The following is a 20394-nucleotide window of genomic DNA, read 5'->3' as shown; positions in this document are numbered from 1 at the left end:
TAAAGTGGGATCTTCTTGAAGAAAACAGGATTATATTTATAACAGCTTGTGCCTTTATTTCCTAGTGAGATAAAGGACAATTAAACATGGGAAGGGGGACTCTCGTAACACTGGCTTCATGTAGAGCATGGTGTAGCCTAAATTTCTCCTCTCAGTAGACACTTTGAACAGTGGTTGTAAGTTCAACTGTCATCTTTATGTTGATCACTTCCAGAGCTATATCTCTAGCCCAGACTGCCTAAGCTTCCAACTTCTCTATACAATTGCCTAAAACCATCTCTCCATGGCATCAAGGTTATCTGCTGCTATCCTAACTGCCTGCCAGGGGAACACTTAATCCTCTTTGGAAGAAAATATTATCAGGCAAAACCCTTCACAAATTTCCATAGACAATATCAAGAATTCAGTAAATAAAATTATAAGGCATGAGGAAACCAAGAGGAAAAATAAAGACACAAGTGATTCTGACATTGGAGTTATCATCCAGGGGTTTTATAGTAACTATGATTAACTTAGTCAAGAAAATAGAGGGGAAAAATGGAGCCTAGTCCCAAAAGACTTGGAATTTTTTAAAGAGTCAAATGAATGCAGCAAAATGCAGATAGATCTATGTATTGTCATTCCACTGCTTGAAATCTTTCCATGGCTTTCTTCCCTATAGGATAAAAGTAAAATCCTTGCTGTGTCATAGGAAACACTTCAGACCTGACTCCTACCTACTTTTTTAGCCCAAATGCCTACCATTTCTTAGGCATTTGTGTTTTAGTTAGATCCAACTGCTAGTGGTTCACCAAACAGTATTTTCTTTCATGTTGCCATGCATTCACACTTGGAAATTGGAATGCTCTGACACTACCCACTTGTCCCTCTAGAAAATATATTTATCCACAAATAACCATCTCAAATAAGGCCTTCCCTGAGAATTTCTACCTAAAATCCCCAGACATATTTATGCATTCCTTCCAATGTGATGTCATAGCCCCTATTATATAATTTATTGAAGAATTTTCCACTTCTATTTCAATTTTTTTTTATATACTGGTTGATCTCTTCTAGCAAGCTGAGAGCAGCGCTATGCTAGAGCTGACTTGTGCTGGCTCACAAGATCTCTTGTAAAATTTCCAGGAACTTCATGAATTGGTTGTTAAACACAGCCATTATTAAAAATTAAATTTTATAAACTTAAAATTAAATAAATTTTATTAAAGACAAAGGGTTAATATTTAAAAACTCATTATTATCTAATTGTTTCATTACACTCTATGCTTAAGGTTATGTCTGTTGTTCTGTATGGCAGAAATAATATATGGTGTACTACTGTTCACCTCTTCCCAAATTTGTTTTTAAGGATATCATATTGCTATCTTGAAATCAGCCATAGAAAGAGTATTTACACCACAGATACTGGCAAATGCTAAAAACCAGGACTTGATTTTTTGTTACTGTGATTATGTAGACAAGAAAATGATAGAGAAAATGTTAATAAAGCAGATTTAACTTAAAAGTCTGTTATGTTTGTAGCCTTTATATTGTGACCAGAACACGAAATTGAGGAAGTATTCTTCTAGTGTGTAAAAAACATTGTCCAATTCAGAACAAAGTTGCTCACAAAAATGACAAATGAGTAAAGTTCTGACATGCATATTTGAGGCTTCCTTTTCATTTTGCTTGTCAACATAAATGAAAATTTCAAGTGACATTAATGTCAGATTTATACATGTTTATCAATACAGGGCTGTCTCTGATGAATCAAAGAGTAATCAAGTATTTATCTTATCTGTGCTGTGATTTATAGTGGTGTTATTGTAACAACAGAATTATAAACATTGATAGTGAATTTTTCAAGAAACAGCAAGTCACACTGAAGTTATATGTGCACAGAAGTTACAATCAATTCTATATTTTATCTTTAAATTGAGTGCTATAAATTTTATTTTTAATGTAAATGAAATATAAATTTTAAATATAAATTAAATGTATTTGTTTTTATTTGTAAATACTGCACTTTATGTCACTAAAATTTATAATAACATTATACATGCACACACACACACATACACGTGCATACAATTTTTTCAAACATCACTGGTTGAGAATGTCTAAAAGACGAATTATGTCTTATTCTTCTTTTGTCTCTATTGCTAGGAATAATAGGTAATTCAGTGGTTAATATATATAAAATCTGCTGAATTACTATTATTTTAAGCTTATTGTAGAGCCAATATTATTTACTTTTGAAAACCCAAAATTTGTGCAGAAAATATAGTTCAGGAAGGGATGTTTAGATCAAAATGACCTCCTTAAATTAAAAAAAACTAGTAAGCACATTTGTGCCAAGAAATACATTTTCCAAAGTAGTTTTGAAAAGGGCTGGATTTGTAAAACATGTGTTTATAGTAATACGCATGTATCCTGTATGTTGCTGTGCCCAGTACTCAGGTGTATAAAGTGATCTAAAATTCACAGGAAACTACAGAGAACTTGTCCTCTTTTTTCATTATTTCTCACACCTTCATGTCAGTTCTACATTTTATATTGTATCTTATGTAAATTGCACAGGACCTGGTGAAGATCTGGAAAATAGCCAAGATTGTGTTTCCTAAAAAATCCGATGAGGATCTGCTTTTATTTGGCTCAAATATAGAAAACTAAAGAATTTAAAACTTCATAAATATGAAGAAATTCTAGGTAATAGGGATATTCTTCATGTCTCCAAAAGAAATGAATCTTATCTCCTTGAGCATTTTCTTTTTTGTGAGAGATGCCAAATCATCTGTCTTCAGCTAGAAGGAAATAGAGTTAAAACTTTTAGTTGTAGAGGGAGGTTTTTCCTTCACTGGGACATCAGATGTACCTTCTATTCTTTAGGAAATTCTACTTTGAGACTGTGATAGAATAAGTAACTTCTAAAATAGTCTTTTTATTAGTACCAATGTGTTAATAGGCTGGGACATAATACCCCAGTAATTTCTTCAAAAGAAACAGCAGAAACAATGGAGCAAAGGTGGGAAAAATTTTTAGAATTTTTGATCTTTTATGCTTTGATATTTTAGTTGAATACCCTTATTTAATTTGAATCTCTTGCAGATACTGACTGCTCCTTTTGGAAGCATATCTATTTTAGTGATTTAACTTAGAACATCACCAGCATGATCTATATTTTTACCTGTCCTAAGAAAACTACATAAATATTTACATCAAATTGTAGAAAACAATAATAGATTAAGTATAAGTATCCACATTTACTTTCTCTTTTACAAAAGTACAAGTATTTATGGACAACTTCACTATATGCTTTAGGAAATTGTGGGTTGTCAGGAAAGATTTCCATCTATTCTGTGGATTTTCTGTGTTAATATTTTAAAAAGTGAAAGTGTAAATGAGGAAAGAAAATGTAATAGTCTTCCACAGACCAAATGGTAAAATTCTTCATAAATAGATATAATACTACTCTCTACCCATCATTTGTAATATTCCCTTTTTAGTGGTGATTGATTTTAGTCAATCCATATCTACACTGGATGAGAATAGTCTCCTTTGTACTAATTTAACAATTCAATACATATTTATTGAATGAATACTCTATGGAATACACTATGCTAAGCATCACAAGGCACCAAAAAGGGACTAATTTGCTTTTCAGGAGCATACATTTAAAAAGAGAAAATTATAGAAAAATAAATATGGTATATGTTTAGACATTCTGGGTAGCAGTGAGAAGAAAACAACAGGCTATTAAATTCAGAGGGCAGAGGGTTACCTTATGCCTGGTAGAAGCAGGAAAATCTTCCTGAAATCATGTAATGTAAATGGCGTTTAGAAATCAGTAGCATTTTAACAGATAGAAATAGGAGAAAGGAAGGGAATTCAAGAGGCTGAAGGCCTCAAAGATCTGCACCTGCCACTCATGGCTATTCTATCCCTTTGCTATAGAACACAAACACTGCAAAAAAAAAAAAAAAAGGAATAAGACAAAACAAAACTTGCTTGCCTCCTGTTGGAAGTTAGAGCTCTTGAGTCCTGAGTAGGACGTGGAGATGAATGAAGCTAAATTTTTCCAAACTTGGCAGAAGAACAATAGCCTGGGTGTCAGAAAAGAGACACGTGTGGCAAATAACATTAATCCCGCAGCTACAGACTCAGGTGGATGCCCAGGAAAGAGAGCTGGGAACAGGCACTGCCAGTTGCAGCACTGAGAATTCTAACTGCGTTGTTAACTCTTATTCTACCCGAGAGGAGATGAGACCTTGGGATGAGGATAGGATGCTGATACAAGGAAATCTCCTCTCCACACCCTAGTAGTTATTAGAACGTATGTGTGGATATTTTATAGAATAGTTGGAAGATGAATTTATAGAATTCTCTCATTAGTAAAATAAAAAATAAGAGATATCACATAGGACATAAAGATAAAATTAATGCACCAATCCAGAAGATCCAACATCTCACTAGTGAGAGTTCTAGAGAGTGAGAAGAAAAATGAAGCACTTCCCAGAACTAGAGAGTATAAGCTTCCAGATGGAGAGAGCTTATTAAGTACCCAGCACAAGGAATAAAAGGAAATGCACACACATTGACACAACATTGGGAAATTTCAAAACATCAGGGAAAAATGTAAAAACATCTAGAAACGGAAAAAATAAAATGAGACAAAACAAAACTAGGTCACATACAAGTAGCAGGAATTCTCAAGACCACAGGTATGTTATGATAGAAAACATTGACTCAAAGCCCTCAAAATTTTGACTGAAAATAATCTTCAGCCTCAACTTTTATACTCAACCAATCAGTCGTGTGGAACTAGAATTTTTAAATTTGTAAATGTTCAACACAATATCACATATGTAGTGTTCTTTCAAAACTATTCAGTGGGAATGTAATTATGAGAATAATCAGACAAATTCAGAATGTGGGACAGTCTGCAAAAAGACTGGTCCAGACTACACAAAAAGTTAGTGTTATGAAAAGCAATAAAAGGCTGGAAGACTATGCTAGTTCCAAAAAGACTAAACATATAATGATTAAATGTAATTCATGAATCTTGATTGGATTCTGATTTAAAACAAAATAGGGGCTTCCCTGGTGGCTCAGTGGTTAAGAATCCACGTGCCAATGCAGGGAACATGGGTTCGAGCCCTGGTCCAGGAAGATCCCACATGCCACAGAGCAATGAAGCCCTTCGTCACAACTACTGAACCTGTGCTCTAGAGGTCGTGAGCCACAACTATGGAGCCCACATGCCACAACCACTGAAGCCCGTGAACCTAGAGCCCGTGCTCCACAGCAAGAGAAGCCACCGCAGTGAGAAGTCCATGCACCGCAACCAAGAGTAGCCCCCGCTCACCACAACCAGAGACAGCCAGTGTGCAGCGACGAAGACCCAACACGGTCAAAAATAAATAAATAAAATAAATTTTAAAAAGCTATAAAAGTCCTGTTTTTGACAATAACAGAACTTTAATTATGGACTTCACAGTAAATGATATTATGAAATTATTGTGAACTTTTTTGAGGGAGTAATATTGTATCTATGTAGGAGCATATCCTTATACTCAGGAGATGCAAGCTGAGCTATTTAGTGATGAAATATATTTCTGGAGCAGACTTACACACAGCTTAGAATATTTATACATACACACACACACACACACACACACACACATATATACATATATATATATAGTGAGATAATGTAGGTGGGACAAAATTGGCATATCTAGATGAAGAGTAGTTGAATTCATTGTACTATTATTTAACTTTTCTGTATAATTTAAATTCTTCACCCAAAAAAGTAAAATATAGAAGCTAGGTATGGAGGGAGAGTGAAGCTAAAGAGAAGAGAGAGACAGAGAGAGAGAGAGAGAGAGAATGTAAATATTTCTCTCCAATATACCTCTTAATAGAGTTTACTGAAAGAGATGTTTCAGGAAGAAATGAGAACAAGCAGAAGATGGAATTTGGTAAAGGGGAATTCCACGCAAACAGTGGTGGGTGGGAGGTTTGAGAAAAACTACTCTGCCTTCAGGCCCAGGAGTTCAGCAGTCTAGACCAGTGCAATGATCTGGTCCTGTGGGAGTTGGTCTCTATGAAGCACAAAAGGAAGTGAGAGATTATCTGATGTTTTGGAATATTTGGAAATATTATTGCTAGATTAGGATAACTATTGGGACAATAGAAGACAAATAATTCTAATATAGAAAACCAAGAAAATAGTAAAGTAAATGAACAATTACTAACTTTAGGAGAAACAAAAAGATATGAAAATAAAACCGAATTATACTAATCTATTTGGATCATTTATGAATAATAATTATTTATTACTCAGTAACAAGGTAGATATTTACTAGTTAATGAAAAATTATGATGAAACTATATTAGGAAGACAGTTATAGGGAGACATATTGGGAGGAATCTACAATAGAACTAAATCCTTCACAACATGAATTGCCAGTCAATAGAAAGACCACTAAAATTCATAAATCAAACAACATAAATTTAAACATATTACTTAATAACACAAAAATAACTGCTTAAATACTACTAAAATAATAGATAAAAATGCAAAATGAGAACTGGAAGTTGGAGAGGGACAAGTAGCTGCTGATATTTGGACATAAACCTTTCAGTACTCTTAAAATAATCTCTATGCAATATTTTCATATACAAAAATTAACTTTAGATTAATTTTTTAAAACATCAATAGGAACTTAATTAGGACATTCAAAGATCAAATGGAGAAACTGTTCCATACTGCAGAGCAAAAATATGATGAAATGGAAATCATTAATGGAAAAATACAAAAAAATGAGATTAGACAGAAAATCTCAAAATAACATTATATAACGGGTAAACCACATGTGAAAGTAATAAATAAGTAACATTTTTAAAACTTCCTTAAGTTGATGAAAAATATTAGTCTTCAGATTAAATGGACTCAAAAGTCTTAGTCAAAATTAATATGGAAACTTTCACATCTGCACTTTTTTCTCTTTAAATTTCTGAACACAATGAGAGAGATTTGAAAGCCTCCAGATTGAAATGGAGTTACAGAATTGGTAGGGTGGGATGGAAGTACTTTCCAACGAAAGCGATACAGCAACAAAGATCCAGAAGCAGAAGAGCTAAAGGTTTTCTCAGAAGTTGAGAGTAATCAAGATGGATGACTATGATTAAGAATAAAGTCAATGACCACAAAGGGAAATAAAACTAAATCACTCATAGAGCAATGTATAACTGGAGTGTATATTTGCTAGCTTGCTTGCACATTCTAGAATCACAAATCTGCATTAACTTTGTTAGCATGAATTTAGTCAGATAACTAAACCACCACACAACATAACTTTACTCATGAGATTTAAAAGCCATAGAACGCACAACTAAGTGAAAAGTCTTTATTTCAGTTCCTTTTCCTTCCTCTTCCTTCCTTTTCCCTTTCTTTCTTCCTTCTTTTCTTCTTTACATTTTCCCTTTCTTTTTTTTCAAACAATAATTACTACATCTTCTTTACTGAGGAATCCAGATTTTAGTTACAATCCTAATTATGATTTCGATTATTATTAAGGAAGAAAAAAATCCCAGTAAGGTTGTAACAAATAGATTAGTGTCACCATTAGGTTATCATAATTATTCTTATCTATGCATAGTTTTTCAAAAAATATATATTTTGAAATTTTAAAATTGTTTTCATTAGTATTGCTCAAAATTCTAAATAAATCCAGGAGTAGGTATTGCTACTTCAATGATATGCTGAATTTAATTATTAAATATTAAAATCTGAGAGATGAAATTTTATTCAATGTTGTATGGAAATTGTTAATCTAGTAAAATATGATGCAGAGTAACCACACATAAAAACTAAATTAATGTCACCTTATATAAAATCTCAATAATGGGCTTCCCTGGTGGCACAGTGGTTGAGAGTCTGCCTGCCGATGCAGGGGACGTGGGTTCGTGCCCCAGTCTGGGAAGACACCACATGCCACGGAGCGGCTGGACCGATGAGCCATGGCCACTGAGCCTGCACTTCCGGAGCCTGTGCTCCGCAATGGGAGAGGCCACAACAGTGAGAGGCCCGCGTACCACAAAAAAAAAAAAAAAAAAAAAGTGATATAAAATCTCATTAATCAAAAACAGATCATAGTTACTTAAATTGATTGCTAATCCATCTTTCTACCATTTTCTGCCTCAGGGTTATGATGATGGCTATGGGGATGAATACGATGACCAGACATATGAGACTTATGACAATAGCTATGCCACCCAAGCACAAAGGTAAGGTATACGTTGTTTAACACATCCTTCTCAGGATGACTTCTAATTCTGCTATTTTGTTTCTTGTATCTGAATATCAGTTACATTATGTGAAAGTTTCTAGCAGTGGGTTTATTCGTTGTCCTTCTGAATTATTCAGTTGCTTACTAGACTGTGAGATGTAAAATGTAATAATCTTGCAATTGCTAATAATGAAATAGTAGTGTGTTCTTTTAAGACTAGATGATTATCATAACCAATCAACTCATTGAACAAGCTTGTATTTAATAAAAATACTGTTATTTTAAGATATTATTTTGGTGAATTCATAATTAAGATAACAATAAAAACAAAGCACTTGTTCAGTGTGGATTTTTTCCCCAGAAATATAATTTTCATTTTTAAAACAAAGGATAGGGAAATGTTATTGGTGCTCTAAAAAGAAGAAAATTCTTTAAACATATTATGGAATTAAGAATTCCTTTCCTTTCTTAACTGTGATTTAAAAACTTCCAACAAACAAAAGTCCAGGAACAGACAGTATCACAGGCAAATTCTATCAAACATTTAGAGAACAGTTAACACCTATCCTTCTGAAACTATTCCAAAAAATCTCAGAGGAAGAAACACTCCCAAACTCATTCTGGAGGCCACCAAAACCAGATGAAGATACCACAAAAAAAGAAAATTACAGGCCAATATCACTGATGGACATAGATGCGAAAATCATCTACAAAATACTAGCAAAGCAAATCCAACAATACATTGAAAGAATCATACACCATGATCAAGTGGGATATATCCCAGGAATGCAAAGAATCTTCAGTATACACAATCAATGTGATACACCATATTAACAAATTAAGGAATAAAAACCATATGATCATCTCAATAGATGCAGAAAAAGCTTTTGACAAAATTCAACAACATTTATGATAATAACTCTCCAGAATGTGGGCATAGAGGGAAACTACCTCAACATAATAAAGGCCATACATGACAAACCTACAGCTAACATCATACTCAATGGTGAAAAGCTGAAAGCATTTCCTCCAAGATCGGGAACAAGGCAAGGATGTCCACTCTCACCACTTTTATTCAACATAGTTTTGGAAGTCCTAGCCCTGGCAATCAGAGAAGAAAAGGAAATAAAGGGAATCCAAACTGGAAAAGAAGTAAAACTGTCACTGTTTGCAGATGACATGATCAGATATATAGAAAATCCTAAAGATGCTACCAGTAAACTAATAGAGCTCATCAATGAATTTGGTAATGTTGCAGGATACAAAATTAATACACAGAAATCTGTTGCATTTCTAAACACTAAGAATGAAAGATCAGAAAGAGAAATTAAAGAAACAATTCCACTTATCATCACATCAAAAAGAATAAAATGCCTAGGAATAAACCTACCAAAGGAGGCAAAACACCTGTACTCAGAAAACTATAAGAGGCTGATGAAAGAAATGGATGATGACACAAACATATGGAAAGATATACCATGTCCTTGGATTGGAAGAATCAATATTAAAAGAAAAAATCTTAAAATTTGTATGGAGACACAAAAGACCTCAAATAGCCAAAGCAATCTTGAGAAAGAAAAATCGAGCTGGAGGAATCAGGTTGTGTGACTTCAGATTATAATACAAAACTACAGTCATCAAAACAGGATAGTACTGGCACAAAAACAGAAACATAGATCAATAGAACAGGATAGAAAGCCCAGAAATAAATCCATGCACGTATGGTCAATTGATCTACAACTAAGGAGGCAAGACTATGGAGAAAATGGAGAAAAGACAGTCTCTTCAGTAACTGGTGCTGGGAAAATTGAACAGCTACATGTAAAAGAATGAAATTAGAACCTTCTTTAACACCATACACAAAAATAAACTCAAAATGGATCAAAGGTGGGCTTCCTTGGTGGCGCAGTGGTTGAGAGTCCACCTGCCAATGCAAGGGACACGGGTTCATGCCCCAGTCCGGGAAGATCCCACATGCCGCAGAGCAGCTAGGCCTGTGAGCCATGGCCGCTGAGCCTGTGCGTCTGGAGCCTGTGCTCCGCAATGGGAGAGGCCACAACAGTGAGAAGCCCGCATACCGCAAAAAAAAAAAAAAAAAAAAATTATAAAAAAGGGGGCTTCCCTGGTGGCGCAGTGGTTGAGAGTCCGCCTGCCGATGCAGGGGACACGGGTTCGTGCCCCGGTCCGGGAAATCCCACATGCCGCGGAGCGGCAGGGCCCGTGAGCCATGGCCACTGAGCCTGCGCGTCTGGAGCCTGTGCTCCGCAACGGGAGAGGCCACAACAGTGAGAGGCCCGCGTACCGCAGAAAAAAAAAAAAAAAAAAAATGGATCAAAGGCATAAATATAAGACCAGATACTATAAAACTCTTAGAGGAAAATATAGGCAGAATACTATATGACATAAATCACAGAAATATCTTTGTCCATCTATTTCCTAGAGTAAGGGAAATAAAAACAAAAATAAACAAATGGGACCTAATGAAACTTAAAAGCTTTTACACAGCAAAAGAAACCATAAAAAAATGAAACAACAACCCACAGAATGGGAGAAAATATTTGCAAACAAAGTGAGCAACAAAGAATTAATCTCCAAAATTTACAAACAGCTCACACAGCTCAATATCAAAAAACAAACAACACAATTAAAAAATGGGCAGAAGATCTAAATAGACATTTCTCCAAAGAAGACATACAAATGGCCAACAGGCAAATGAAAAGATGCTCAACATCACTAATTATTAGAGAAATTCATATCAAAACTACAATGAGGTATCACCTCACACAGGTCAGAATGGCCATCATCAAAAAAGTCTACAAACAATAAATGCTGGAGAGAGTGTGGAGAAAAGGGAACTCTCCTCCACTTGTGGTGGGAATGTAAATTGGTGAAGCCACTATAGAGAACGCTATGGAAGTTCCTTAAGAAACTAAAAATAGAGCTACCATATGATCCAACAACACTCCTGGGCATATATCTAGAGAAAACCATGGTTTGAAAGGATACATGCAACACAATATTCATGGCAGCACTGTTTACAATAGCCAAGACATGGAATCAAACTAAATGTCCAATGACAGATGAATGGATAAAGAAGTATGGTACATATATACAATGGAATATTACTCAGCTGTTAAAAAGAATGAAATAATGTCATTTGCATCAACATGGATAGACCTGGAGATTATCATACTAAGTGAAGTATGTCAGACAAAGAAAGACAAATATCAAATGAGATCGCTTATATGCAGAATCTAAAAAAAGTGATACATCTCCTGGCTATTGTAAATAAAGCTGCAACGAACATTTTTGTACATGACTCTTTTTGAATTATGGTTTTCTCAGGGTATATGCCCAGTAGTGGGATTGCTGGGTCATATGGTAGTTCTATTTGTAGTTGTTTAAGGAACCTCCATACTGTTCTCCATAGTGGCTGTATCAATTTACATTCACACCAGCAGTGCAAGAGTGTTCCCTTTTCTCCACACCCTCTCCAGCATTTATTGTTTCTAGATTTTTTGATGATGGCCATTCTGACCAGTGTGAGATGATATCTCATTGTAGTTTTGATTTGCATTTCTTTAATGATTAATGACGTTGAGCATTCTTTCATGTGTTTGTTGGCCAGGAGATGGAAGCAACCTAAGTGTCCATCATCAGATGAATGGATAAAGAAGATGTGGCACATATATACAATGGAATATTACTCAGCCATAAAAAGAAATGAAATTGAGTTATTTGTAGTGAGGTGGATGGACCTAGAGTCTGTCATACAGAGTGAAGTAAGTCAGGAGGAGAAAAACAAATACCATATGCTAACACTTATATATGGAATCTAAGAAAAAATAAAGGTCAGGAAGAACCTAAGGGTAAGACAGGAATAAAGACACAGACCTACTAGAGAATGGACTAGAGGATATGGGGAGGGAGAAGGGTAAGCTGTGACAAAGTGAGAGAGTGGCATGGACATATATACACTACCAAACGTAAAGTAGATAGCTAGTTGAAAGCAGTCACATAGCACAGGGAGATCAGCTTGGTGTTTTGTTACCACCTAGAGGGGTGGGATAGGGAGGGTGGGAGGGTGGGAGATGCAAGAGGGAAGAGATATGGGAACGTGTGTATGTGTATAGCTGATTCACTTTGTTATAGAGCAGAAAACTAACACACCATTATAAAGCAATTATACTCCAATAAATATGTTTAAAAATTTTTTTAAGTGGTACAAACTTATTTACAAAACAGAAACAGACTCACAGACTTAGACAATGAACTTATGGTTACCAGGGGCCCAGGTGGGAGGGACAAATTGGGAGTTTGGGGTTGACATGTATACACTGTTATATTTAAAATGGGTAACCAACAAGGCTGTATAGCACAGGGAACTCTGCTTAATATTCTGCAATAACCTAAATGAGAAAAGAATTTGAAAAAGAATATATATAAGTATATGTATAACTGAATCACTTTGCTGTACACCTGAAAATAACACAATGTTGTTAATCAATTCTACTCCAGTAGAAAATTAAAAAAAAATTTTAAGTGAACTACAAGCTCAATATATGAAATTTGGGAGGACACAAACATTCAGTCTATAAAAATCATATTTCTCCAAGCCCTTCTTCCTCATTTTTGAGTTCAAACCACCTGCAATCCTTATATAGAAGCAAAATGTTTTCATAAAATATGGTATGAAGGTGGGGGAAGATCATCAAAGATAAAAGTGAATTACAAATGAAAAAAGCAAAAAAATTTTTCTTTCCTTTCTTAATGGATCTCAGAGATTATTGAATAAATTTATATAGGCTCAAAATTTGTGATACTAATGAATTTTTACTTTTTAAAATTTAGATTTATTGAAGTATAATTTACATATGGTAAAATTTGCCCATTTAGGGCACAGTTGTATAAGTTTGGCCAATACAAACTATCATGTAACCACCACCAAAATTATGATATAGGACTATTTAATCAGCCCCAAATGTTTCCTTATTGCTCTTTAGAGTCAATATTTTCTCCACCCCAGGCCCTGGGAACCATGGTTCACTTTTTGTCACTATAGTTTTGCTTTTTCTAGAATGTCATATAAGTAGAAACATTACAAAGTGTAGCATTTTCAGTCTGGCTTCTTATGCATTCCATATCTATTCATGTTGTTGTGTGTATTAGTATTCTGTTCCTTTTTATTATGGTGTAGCATTTCATTGTATGGATGTACCACTCATTGTATGGATGTACCACAGTTTCCTCATTCACCAGTTGAAGGACATTTGAGTTATTCCTATATTTTGCTATTATGAATAAAGTTGGCATAAAACAAATACATCTTTAGAAAAATAAATTGCCTAAGTATTTTTTCTGAAAATAAGTTACATATTTCATAGGAAAGGAATCCATGTGATAATTAGTTAAATGATCTGCCCCTATATGTGATTCTCAGAAACCAATAGGACTAATTGTCACAGAAACAAAATCATAACATTGACCATTTACTGATCAACTTATTGGCACCCAAAGAGATTTGAATGCATTAAGTAATATTTGGAGGAGAGAACTGGCAAAGAAAGAAACCACTTTAAGGTCATTATGGATGAGTGTCATATTGCATGAGTGTGAAATTTTCATGGCCTGGGGGACATCATAGTGTAAGGGGTGAAAGGGAATTCTATTTAGGGAAACCACTCTAGGCAATTAGAAAAAAAAAAAAAACTCATGTGAACAGAGACCTTTAAAGCTCAGCATAAATTAAGATATAATTATGGAAATGAACATTTTACTTTGAGTCTTTGGTTACTTTGTAGTAGGGTAAATAAAAAAGCCAAGAGCTTCTGCTCTCTTAACTGTTCCAGTTACATATTGGAACACAGCACAGCTACCTAGGATGCAGGAAAGTTTTGGGTCACATCACAGACACTAATAGAGTACAGTATGCAAATTGGCTATGTATTTAAAACATTTGTTAATATTTTCAATCAAATTTCTATCTCATCATTATATATTAGTGCATAAAAATAGTGATAATAAAGTTCTGTAACTTGCTTCAGAAACTATTTGGAAGAAACACAATTATCACACTCTACAAGCACTGCTAGAATAGAGTAAAATCATTTCTTGATGTAGCTTTAGAGCTACATTCAATTTGTAGAGATTTGGGGATAATTTTCTGAAAGTGAGGAATTTTCTGCATCTTTATTCTGGTTAGATTTAATTGGGTTTGATTCACCCTAAGGAATAATTGGGGATTACAATAACTTATCTTGAATATTTGAAAAGTGAATACTAGGATAATTGAACATAATTATGTATAAAATTTAATGGTGTTATAGAATAATCTGGAAAACATATTTTATCTTGATTCAATGAAGTACAATTTATATGTAAAAGTATATTTTCTGTGCACTCTGCTACCTTCTCTTTTCCCTTTCTTATCCATTCAATTTTCTGTGACTAAATTCTTCCCATCCTCCTAAACCCACCTCAAAAACCAAGTCTTCTGAAAGTCTTTCCTTAATCCTATATTTGTGAATAATCTGTTTCTACCCTGAATTCCAACAGCATCATATCTTTATTTCTCTACGGCACTTTATTTTTCTGCCTTGTGTTGGGATCATTTGTGTATTTGTGCCTTGTCAACCTTAACTTGCCCAGAATCCTAGTCTGATACACCCTCATGTCCCTCACAGCACCTAACATTGAGGCTTTCATATGGTGTGTGCCGAACAGATGATCATTGACTGCATGAATGTCAGACCTAATATGTACCTACATGATGGGGATTAAAAAAATAAGAGCCTCATCACTCAAAGAGAATACAATATTCAGAATTTTATGTATCATTTTTACTGACAAAATATATATTTATTTCTGAGGTATCTTAGTGCTAAAGCAGAAGGGATAAAGAAAGAACATCATGAAGTTAGTTACAACAATACTAATACTCTATACTATAATAATTATAAGATGCCTATTTTAGTAAAAACATATACTCAATACTAGGATACTGTCTGGCATGCAAGAGGTTCTCAATATTTATTGAATAAATGAATAAAAAATAAATGAATGCATTATTGAATGAATGAAGTTAGCTACAATAGCTAAATAACTATTATTTCAGAAAACTCTGTGAGGAAAAATGTTTAAATATCATAGTGATTCCTCTGTGAGGAAAAATGTTTAAATATCATAGTGATTTGTAATAGAAATAGATAAACACTGAGAAAATTTATTATATATTATTATAATTTATTACATGTAATAGAAATAGATAAACACTGAGAAAATTTATTATATAATGAATTAAATATCTACTTTTAGATTACTTCTATTGATCCAACTATGACAACAGAAGATGTAAATAACAGTTTAGTTAAATAAGCACTTATTAAATGATTACTTGGGCCAGAGAGTATGCTCACCATACAGTCACAATACATATTTTTCAATTTTTAAATATATTTTAACATTTTCTCCTAATAATTTGTTGGTGGAGGAGTCATATATGCAAACTGCATGTATATTTAAGTTAAGTAAAACAACTACTATAGAGTAATCAAGTATTAGGAATTAGAAGTGAAAGAAAGTTTATTTTCTACAAGAATCAGTATGGAATTTTTTCTTTTTCAAGTGGTGGTTCTTTAATTGGACTTTTTAAAGTATTATTTGGACTTATGGAGGGAAATGGAGAAAGCTTTTAAAGAAGTGAAATAAAGAGAAATATGTGAACATAAAACTTCTCCATCACTTACAAACAATGTATTATTTCAACATTAAAGTGGTCAAATCAGAAGAAATACTGATTTAGAAACTTGAAGGTAAAACAATATGTTTTGTGTGACTTAGCAGAACTGAGATAAAAGAAAAAAGGTTTAGATAAAAGGGTCTTTAAATGACTAGTTTGTCAGCACAAGTGAATACAGAATTTGTGGAAATTATAAAGTAGGATCTGGCAGGTGCCTAAATGGAATAATTATTTCATCTTTAATAGAGAGTCTAAAGGAAGTTCACAAGGTAACAACCCTACAAATGTTCACCTAGAGTTCAGAAACTATAACAACTTTAATTAATCCCCAGTTGTCTTGTAAGGTGTTGATAGTTGTGGAAAATTTCAAATGGATCAGAAAAGGGACTTTGCTGAAAATTCCTTAGGAGGCAGCTCAACTAATTGACACATTAAGGACTGGTAAAGATGACAATGATATAAGGTGTCTCTGACCATCTTTTTCTCTTGCTCTGTGTCTATGAGGAGAAAAAGTAATGAAATATACTGATGAGTTTATTATGCAACTTTCAAATTGCAGGGCAGTCTTTGGCTTATGACAAGTTACATCCTGTGATCAACACCTTTAATTGGACCAAATATTAAATTCGGTTCATGTTCTGATATCCTATTTTTTTATGTACTGCTCAAAGTCATTAACATTTTCAGAGATCAATCTTCTAAAATCACATAAATTCTCAAGTCTTTACCAACAAATTGTTTCTTTTCAATGCAAGACTCTACACCAATCCAAATCATAAACGTAGAAAAAAGTGACTTTCATGTACTTAGAGACAAATAGTAATATTGCAAATGAAAGTCAAAAGACCAATTCTGATCTTTGATTCTTACAGGATTTTAACTTGGATGTGAAATATTAAGAATTTGTAATTTTCCAATTTAAATTTCTAACTGCAGATTTGTAATAGGCAAATATCAAAAAGGAAGGCTTCACTTCCCTTGAAGCATGAATCAGGTGTGTGACTCACACAACCTGGAAAATAATCCTCTCTTCTGTATGTTAATGGCGGAATGTGCTAGGGGGAGGAAAGATAAAAGTCCTTCTCGTATATAAGGCAGTAGTTCCCAAAGTTTTCTAGAATGAAGACTCTCTTGGAATATCTGTAATTGTCAGGGTCTACACAGCAGGTGAAAAATGAAACTCTTAAATTAGGATAATTTGAAGAGAGTTTAATAATGGAACTCTTTTCAGAGTATAAGGAAACCACAAGGGAAAATGTAGTGTGCAGGGCTAGTATCCCTGGGGCAATGTGTTTATCACCAAAAACTAGGAATGGAAGGAAGATAGAAAGCTGTCAGAGAGGCCTTCTGACAGAGAAAGAGGCCTCTCCTTTGAAAGAGAATGGTAGCGGAGGCCAGCCCACAAAGAGGAATCTCAGGAGTTAATACCCCGATCTCACTTTTTTCCCATTGGCTGAACCCATTAGGAGGCAAAGGACAAGAAATTGAGTAGATGGAGTTGCCATTAGTCATTCCAGGTATAGAGCAGGCTGGAGAGAAGGGTGGAAGTGGGAAGGCAAATGAAAAGAGGTCCTGCACAACATCCAAAATAATTATCAAACCTCAGCGAACAGTCATTGTACATATTAGTGTCAGTTGCTTGAAGATATAAAAAATGACATACATTTGCTATGGAAACAGCAGTGCTTTTAAATTAATTTGTATTTCATTAATGAGAAAGCATTTAGAATAAAAAAAGTTACAATATACATGAACATATAAATATATATTTTTGAAGAGATAGCTTCTTGGACACTCTGGCATAAATTAGGTCCTTGAGGGTCAGAGCCCCCACAGAGGGAACCACTGTTCTGTTGTTCAGAGGCTGCTTGGCCCTAATGATTTCATGGTAACTAGCATTAGTTTTGTGCTGGCCGCTATGCTAATTGTTTAGGATATTTATCTCATTTAATCCTTGCAATAACATTTGAGGCAGAGAAAAACTGAAGCTTAAATATATTAAATGACTTTCTCATGTTCATTCAAATAGTAAACGTTGGCTTCAAAATCACATTTGTTAATTCCAGAGGCCTCAGACTTCAAGACTAATAAATACTGTCTGAAAAATCTAAATAGATTTATTGATTCAACAGACTTGTTATATACCTGAACAATCCAGAGGGAATATAATATAATATAATATAATGTAATAAGAATGTAGTGAGTTATATGCATGCTTTTCAAAGGTCTCTGACCAAAGGATACATCTAGGCAGGAAAAAAAAAAAAAAGAAATTACTTAACTATTTATTTTAGATGATAAGTTTAATGTGAGCCCTTATATTTGATACTAAGAGTCTACAAAAACAATTCTAATGAAAACTTACATATAACGCACTGCAGTTACTCAGTAATTTAATAATAGTTGTAATATAACATCTTTTCCTATTAATTTAAGTGTCACAACTTGCTATAAAGTGATTCACCCTCATTTTGTGATTCAATTCTCTTATGTCTCAAGCTATAGTCAATGATGAGATTGAATTTACAAATGGTTATTGGATGTGAGATATTTTCCCATAGTTAATCTACTAGTTCAGTTTGTGACTTTCTCACACATCCACAGACCTCTGCACAAATAGTGGATTTGGTATTATTTGAAGATACCTTAACAGAGTGGGAATTCAGCTCTTGATGCACACTATTCTTTTTTTATTCTCATTTGACATACTTATTTTAAGTATCTAAGTTAACTGTTAGTTTTAGAAAGAAACAATGTGTTTCTTCAAATTATTCATTAGGCATTCATTGTATTTGTTGATTCTTTGTTAATTTAAAGTTAATTTTGATGACATCTTAACTGCTTGCCTGAATAGTCAACTTGTATTTAAAAATATACATTAAGGGGAGACCTTCAAGATGGCTGAGGAGTAAGAGGTGGAGATCACTTTTCTTCCCACAAATACATCAGAAATACATCTACATGTGGAACAAATCCTACAGAACACTTACTGAATGCTGGCAGAAGACCTCAGACTTCCCAAAAGGAAAGAAACTGCCCATGTACCTGGGTAGGGCAAAAGAAAAAAGAAAAAACAGAGACAAAAGAATAGGGATGGGACCTGCACTTCTGGGAGGAAGCTGTGAAGGAGGAAAAATTTCCACACACTAGGGAGCCCCTTCACTGGTGAAGATGGGGGGTGGTGGAGGGGAAGCTTCAGAGGCACAGAGGAGAGTGCAGCAACAGGGGTGCAGAGAGCAAAGTGGAGAGGTTCTCGCACATAGGATTGGTGCTGACCAGCACTCACGAGCCTGAGAGGCTTGTCTGCTCACCTGCCAGGGCAGGTGGGAGCTGGGAGCTGGGGATCTGGTTTCGGAGGTCAGATCTCAGGGAGAGGACTGGGATTGGCTGCATGAACACAGCCTGAAGGGGGCTAGTGCACCACACGTAGCTGAGAGGGAGTCCAGGAAAAAGTCTGGAACTGCCTAACAGGCAAAAGACCATTGTTTCAGGGTGCACAAGGAGAGAGGATTCAGAGCACTGCCTAAACTAGCTCCAGAGATAGAGGGGAGCTGCGGCTACCAGTACAGACATCAGAGACAGGCATAAAATGCTAAGGCTGCAGCTGCAGCCACCAAGAAGCCTGTGTGCAAGTACAGGTCACTATCCACACCTCCCCTCCTGGGAGCCTGTGCAGCCCGCCACCATCAGGGTCCCGTGATCCAGGGACAATTTCCCCAGGAGAACACACAGTGCACCTCAGGCTGTTGCAATGTCACACTGGCTTGTGCCACAGCAGGCTAGCCCTGCATTCCATACTCCTCCTTCCCCGGGGGGGCGTGAGTAACCCAGAGCCCCCTAATCAGCTGCTCCTTCAAATGCGTCCTGTCTGGGTGGGAACAGACATCCTCAGGTGACCTACATGCAGAGGCGGGGCCAAATCCAAAGCTGAACCACAGGAGGTGTGTGAACAAAGAAGAGAAAGGGAAATTTCTCCCAGCAGCCTCAGAAGCAGTGGATTAAATCTCCACAATCAACTTAATGTACTCTACATCTCTGGAATACCTGAATAGACAACGAATCATCCAAAAATCAAGATGGTGGATTCTGGGAGCAACTGTAGACTTGGGGTTTGCTTTGTGCATGTAATTTGTTCTGGTTTTATGTTTATCTTAGTTTAGTATTTAGAGTTTATTATCATTGGTAGATTTCTTTATTGATTTGGTTGCTCTCTTCCTTTTATATATATAGAGAGAGATATATACATTTCATTCCTTTTTCTATTTTTTGTGAGTGTTTATCTGTCTGCTTCTTTGTGGGATTTTGTCTGTATAGCTTTGCTTTAGCATTTGTCCTAGGGTGCTCTCTGTACATTTTTTGTTTGTTTTTTTTTTTTTTTGCTTT

At 35.0% G+C, this 20394-nt stretch overlaps 1 protein-coding gene across 2 annotated transcripts in view; it reads left to right on the top strand.

The window, feature by feature from the left end:
• Positions 1-20394, top strand: part of KHDRBS2 (KH RNA binding domain containing, signal transduction associated 2) — a 721722-nt gene that overhangs the window by 634365 nt on the left and 66963 nt on the right. For both annotated transcript variants that reach the window (XM_032650315.1, XM_032650316.1), the window contains one exon: positions 8189-8271. In XM_032650315.1, coding sequence (XP_032506206.1) covers positions 8189-8271 — 83 coding nt within the window. The remainder of the gene's footprint in view (positions 1-8188; positions 8272-20394) is intronic.

The sequence above is a fragment of the Phocoena sinus genome, chromosome 11 (assembly GCF_008692025.1).
Source record: "Phocoena sinus isolate mPhoSin1 chromosome 11, mPhoSin1.pri, whole genome shotgun sequence".
In the NCBI taxonomy this organism is placed as follows: domain Eukaryota; kingdom Metazoa; phylum Chordata; class Mammalia; order Artiodactyla; family Phocoenidae; genus Phocoena; species Phocoena sinus.
Note: the sequence above shows the minus strand (reverse complement) of the source record. Positions and strands in the feature narration are given on the sequence as shown.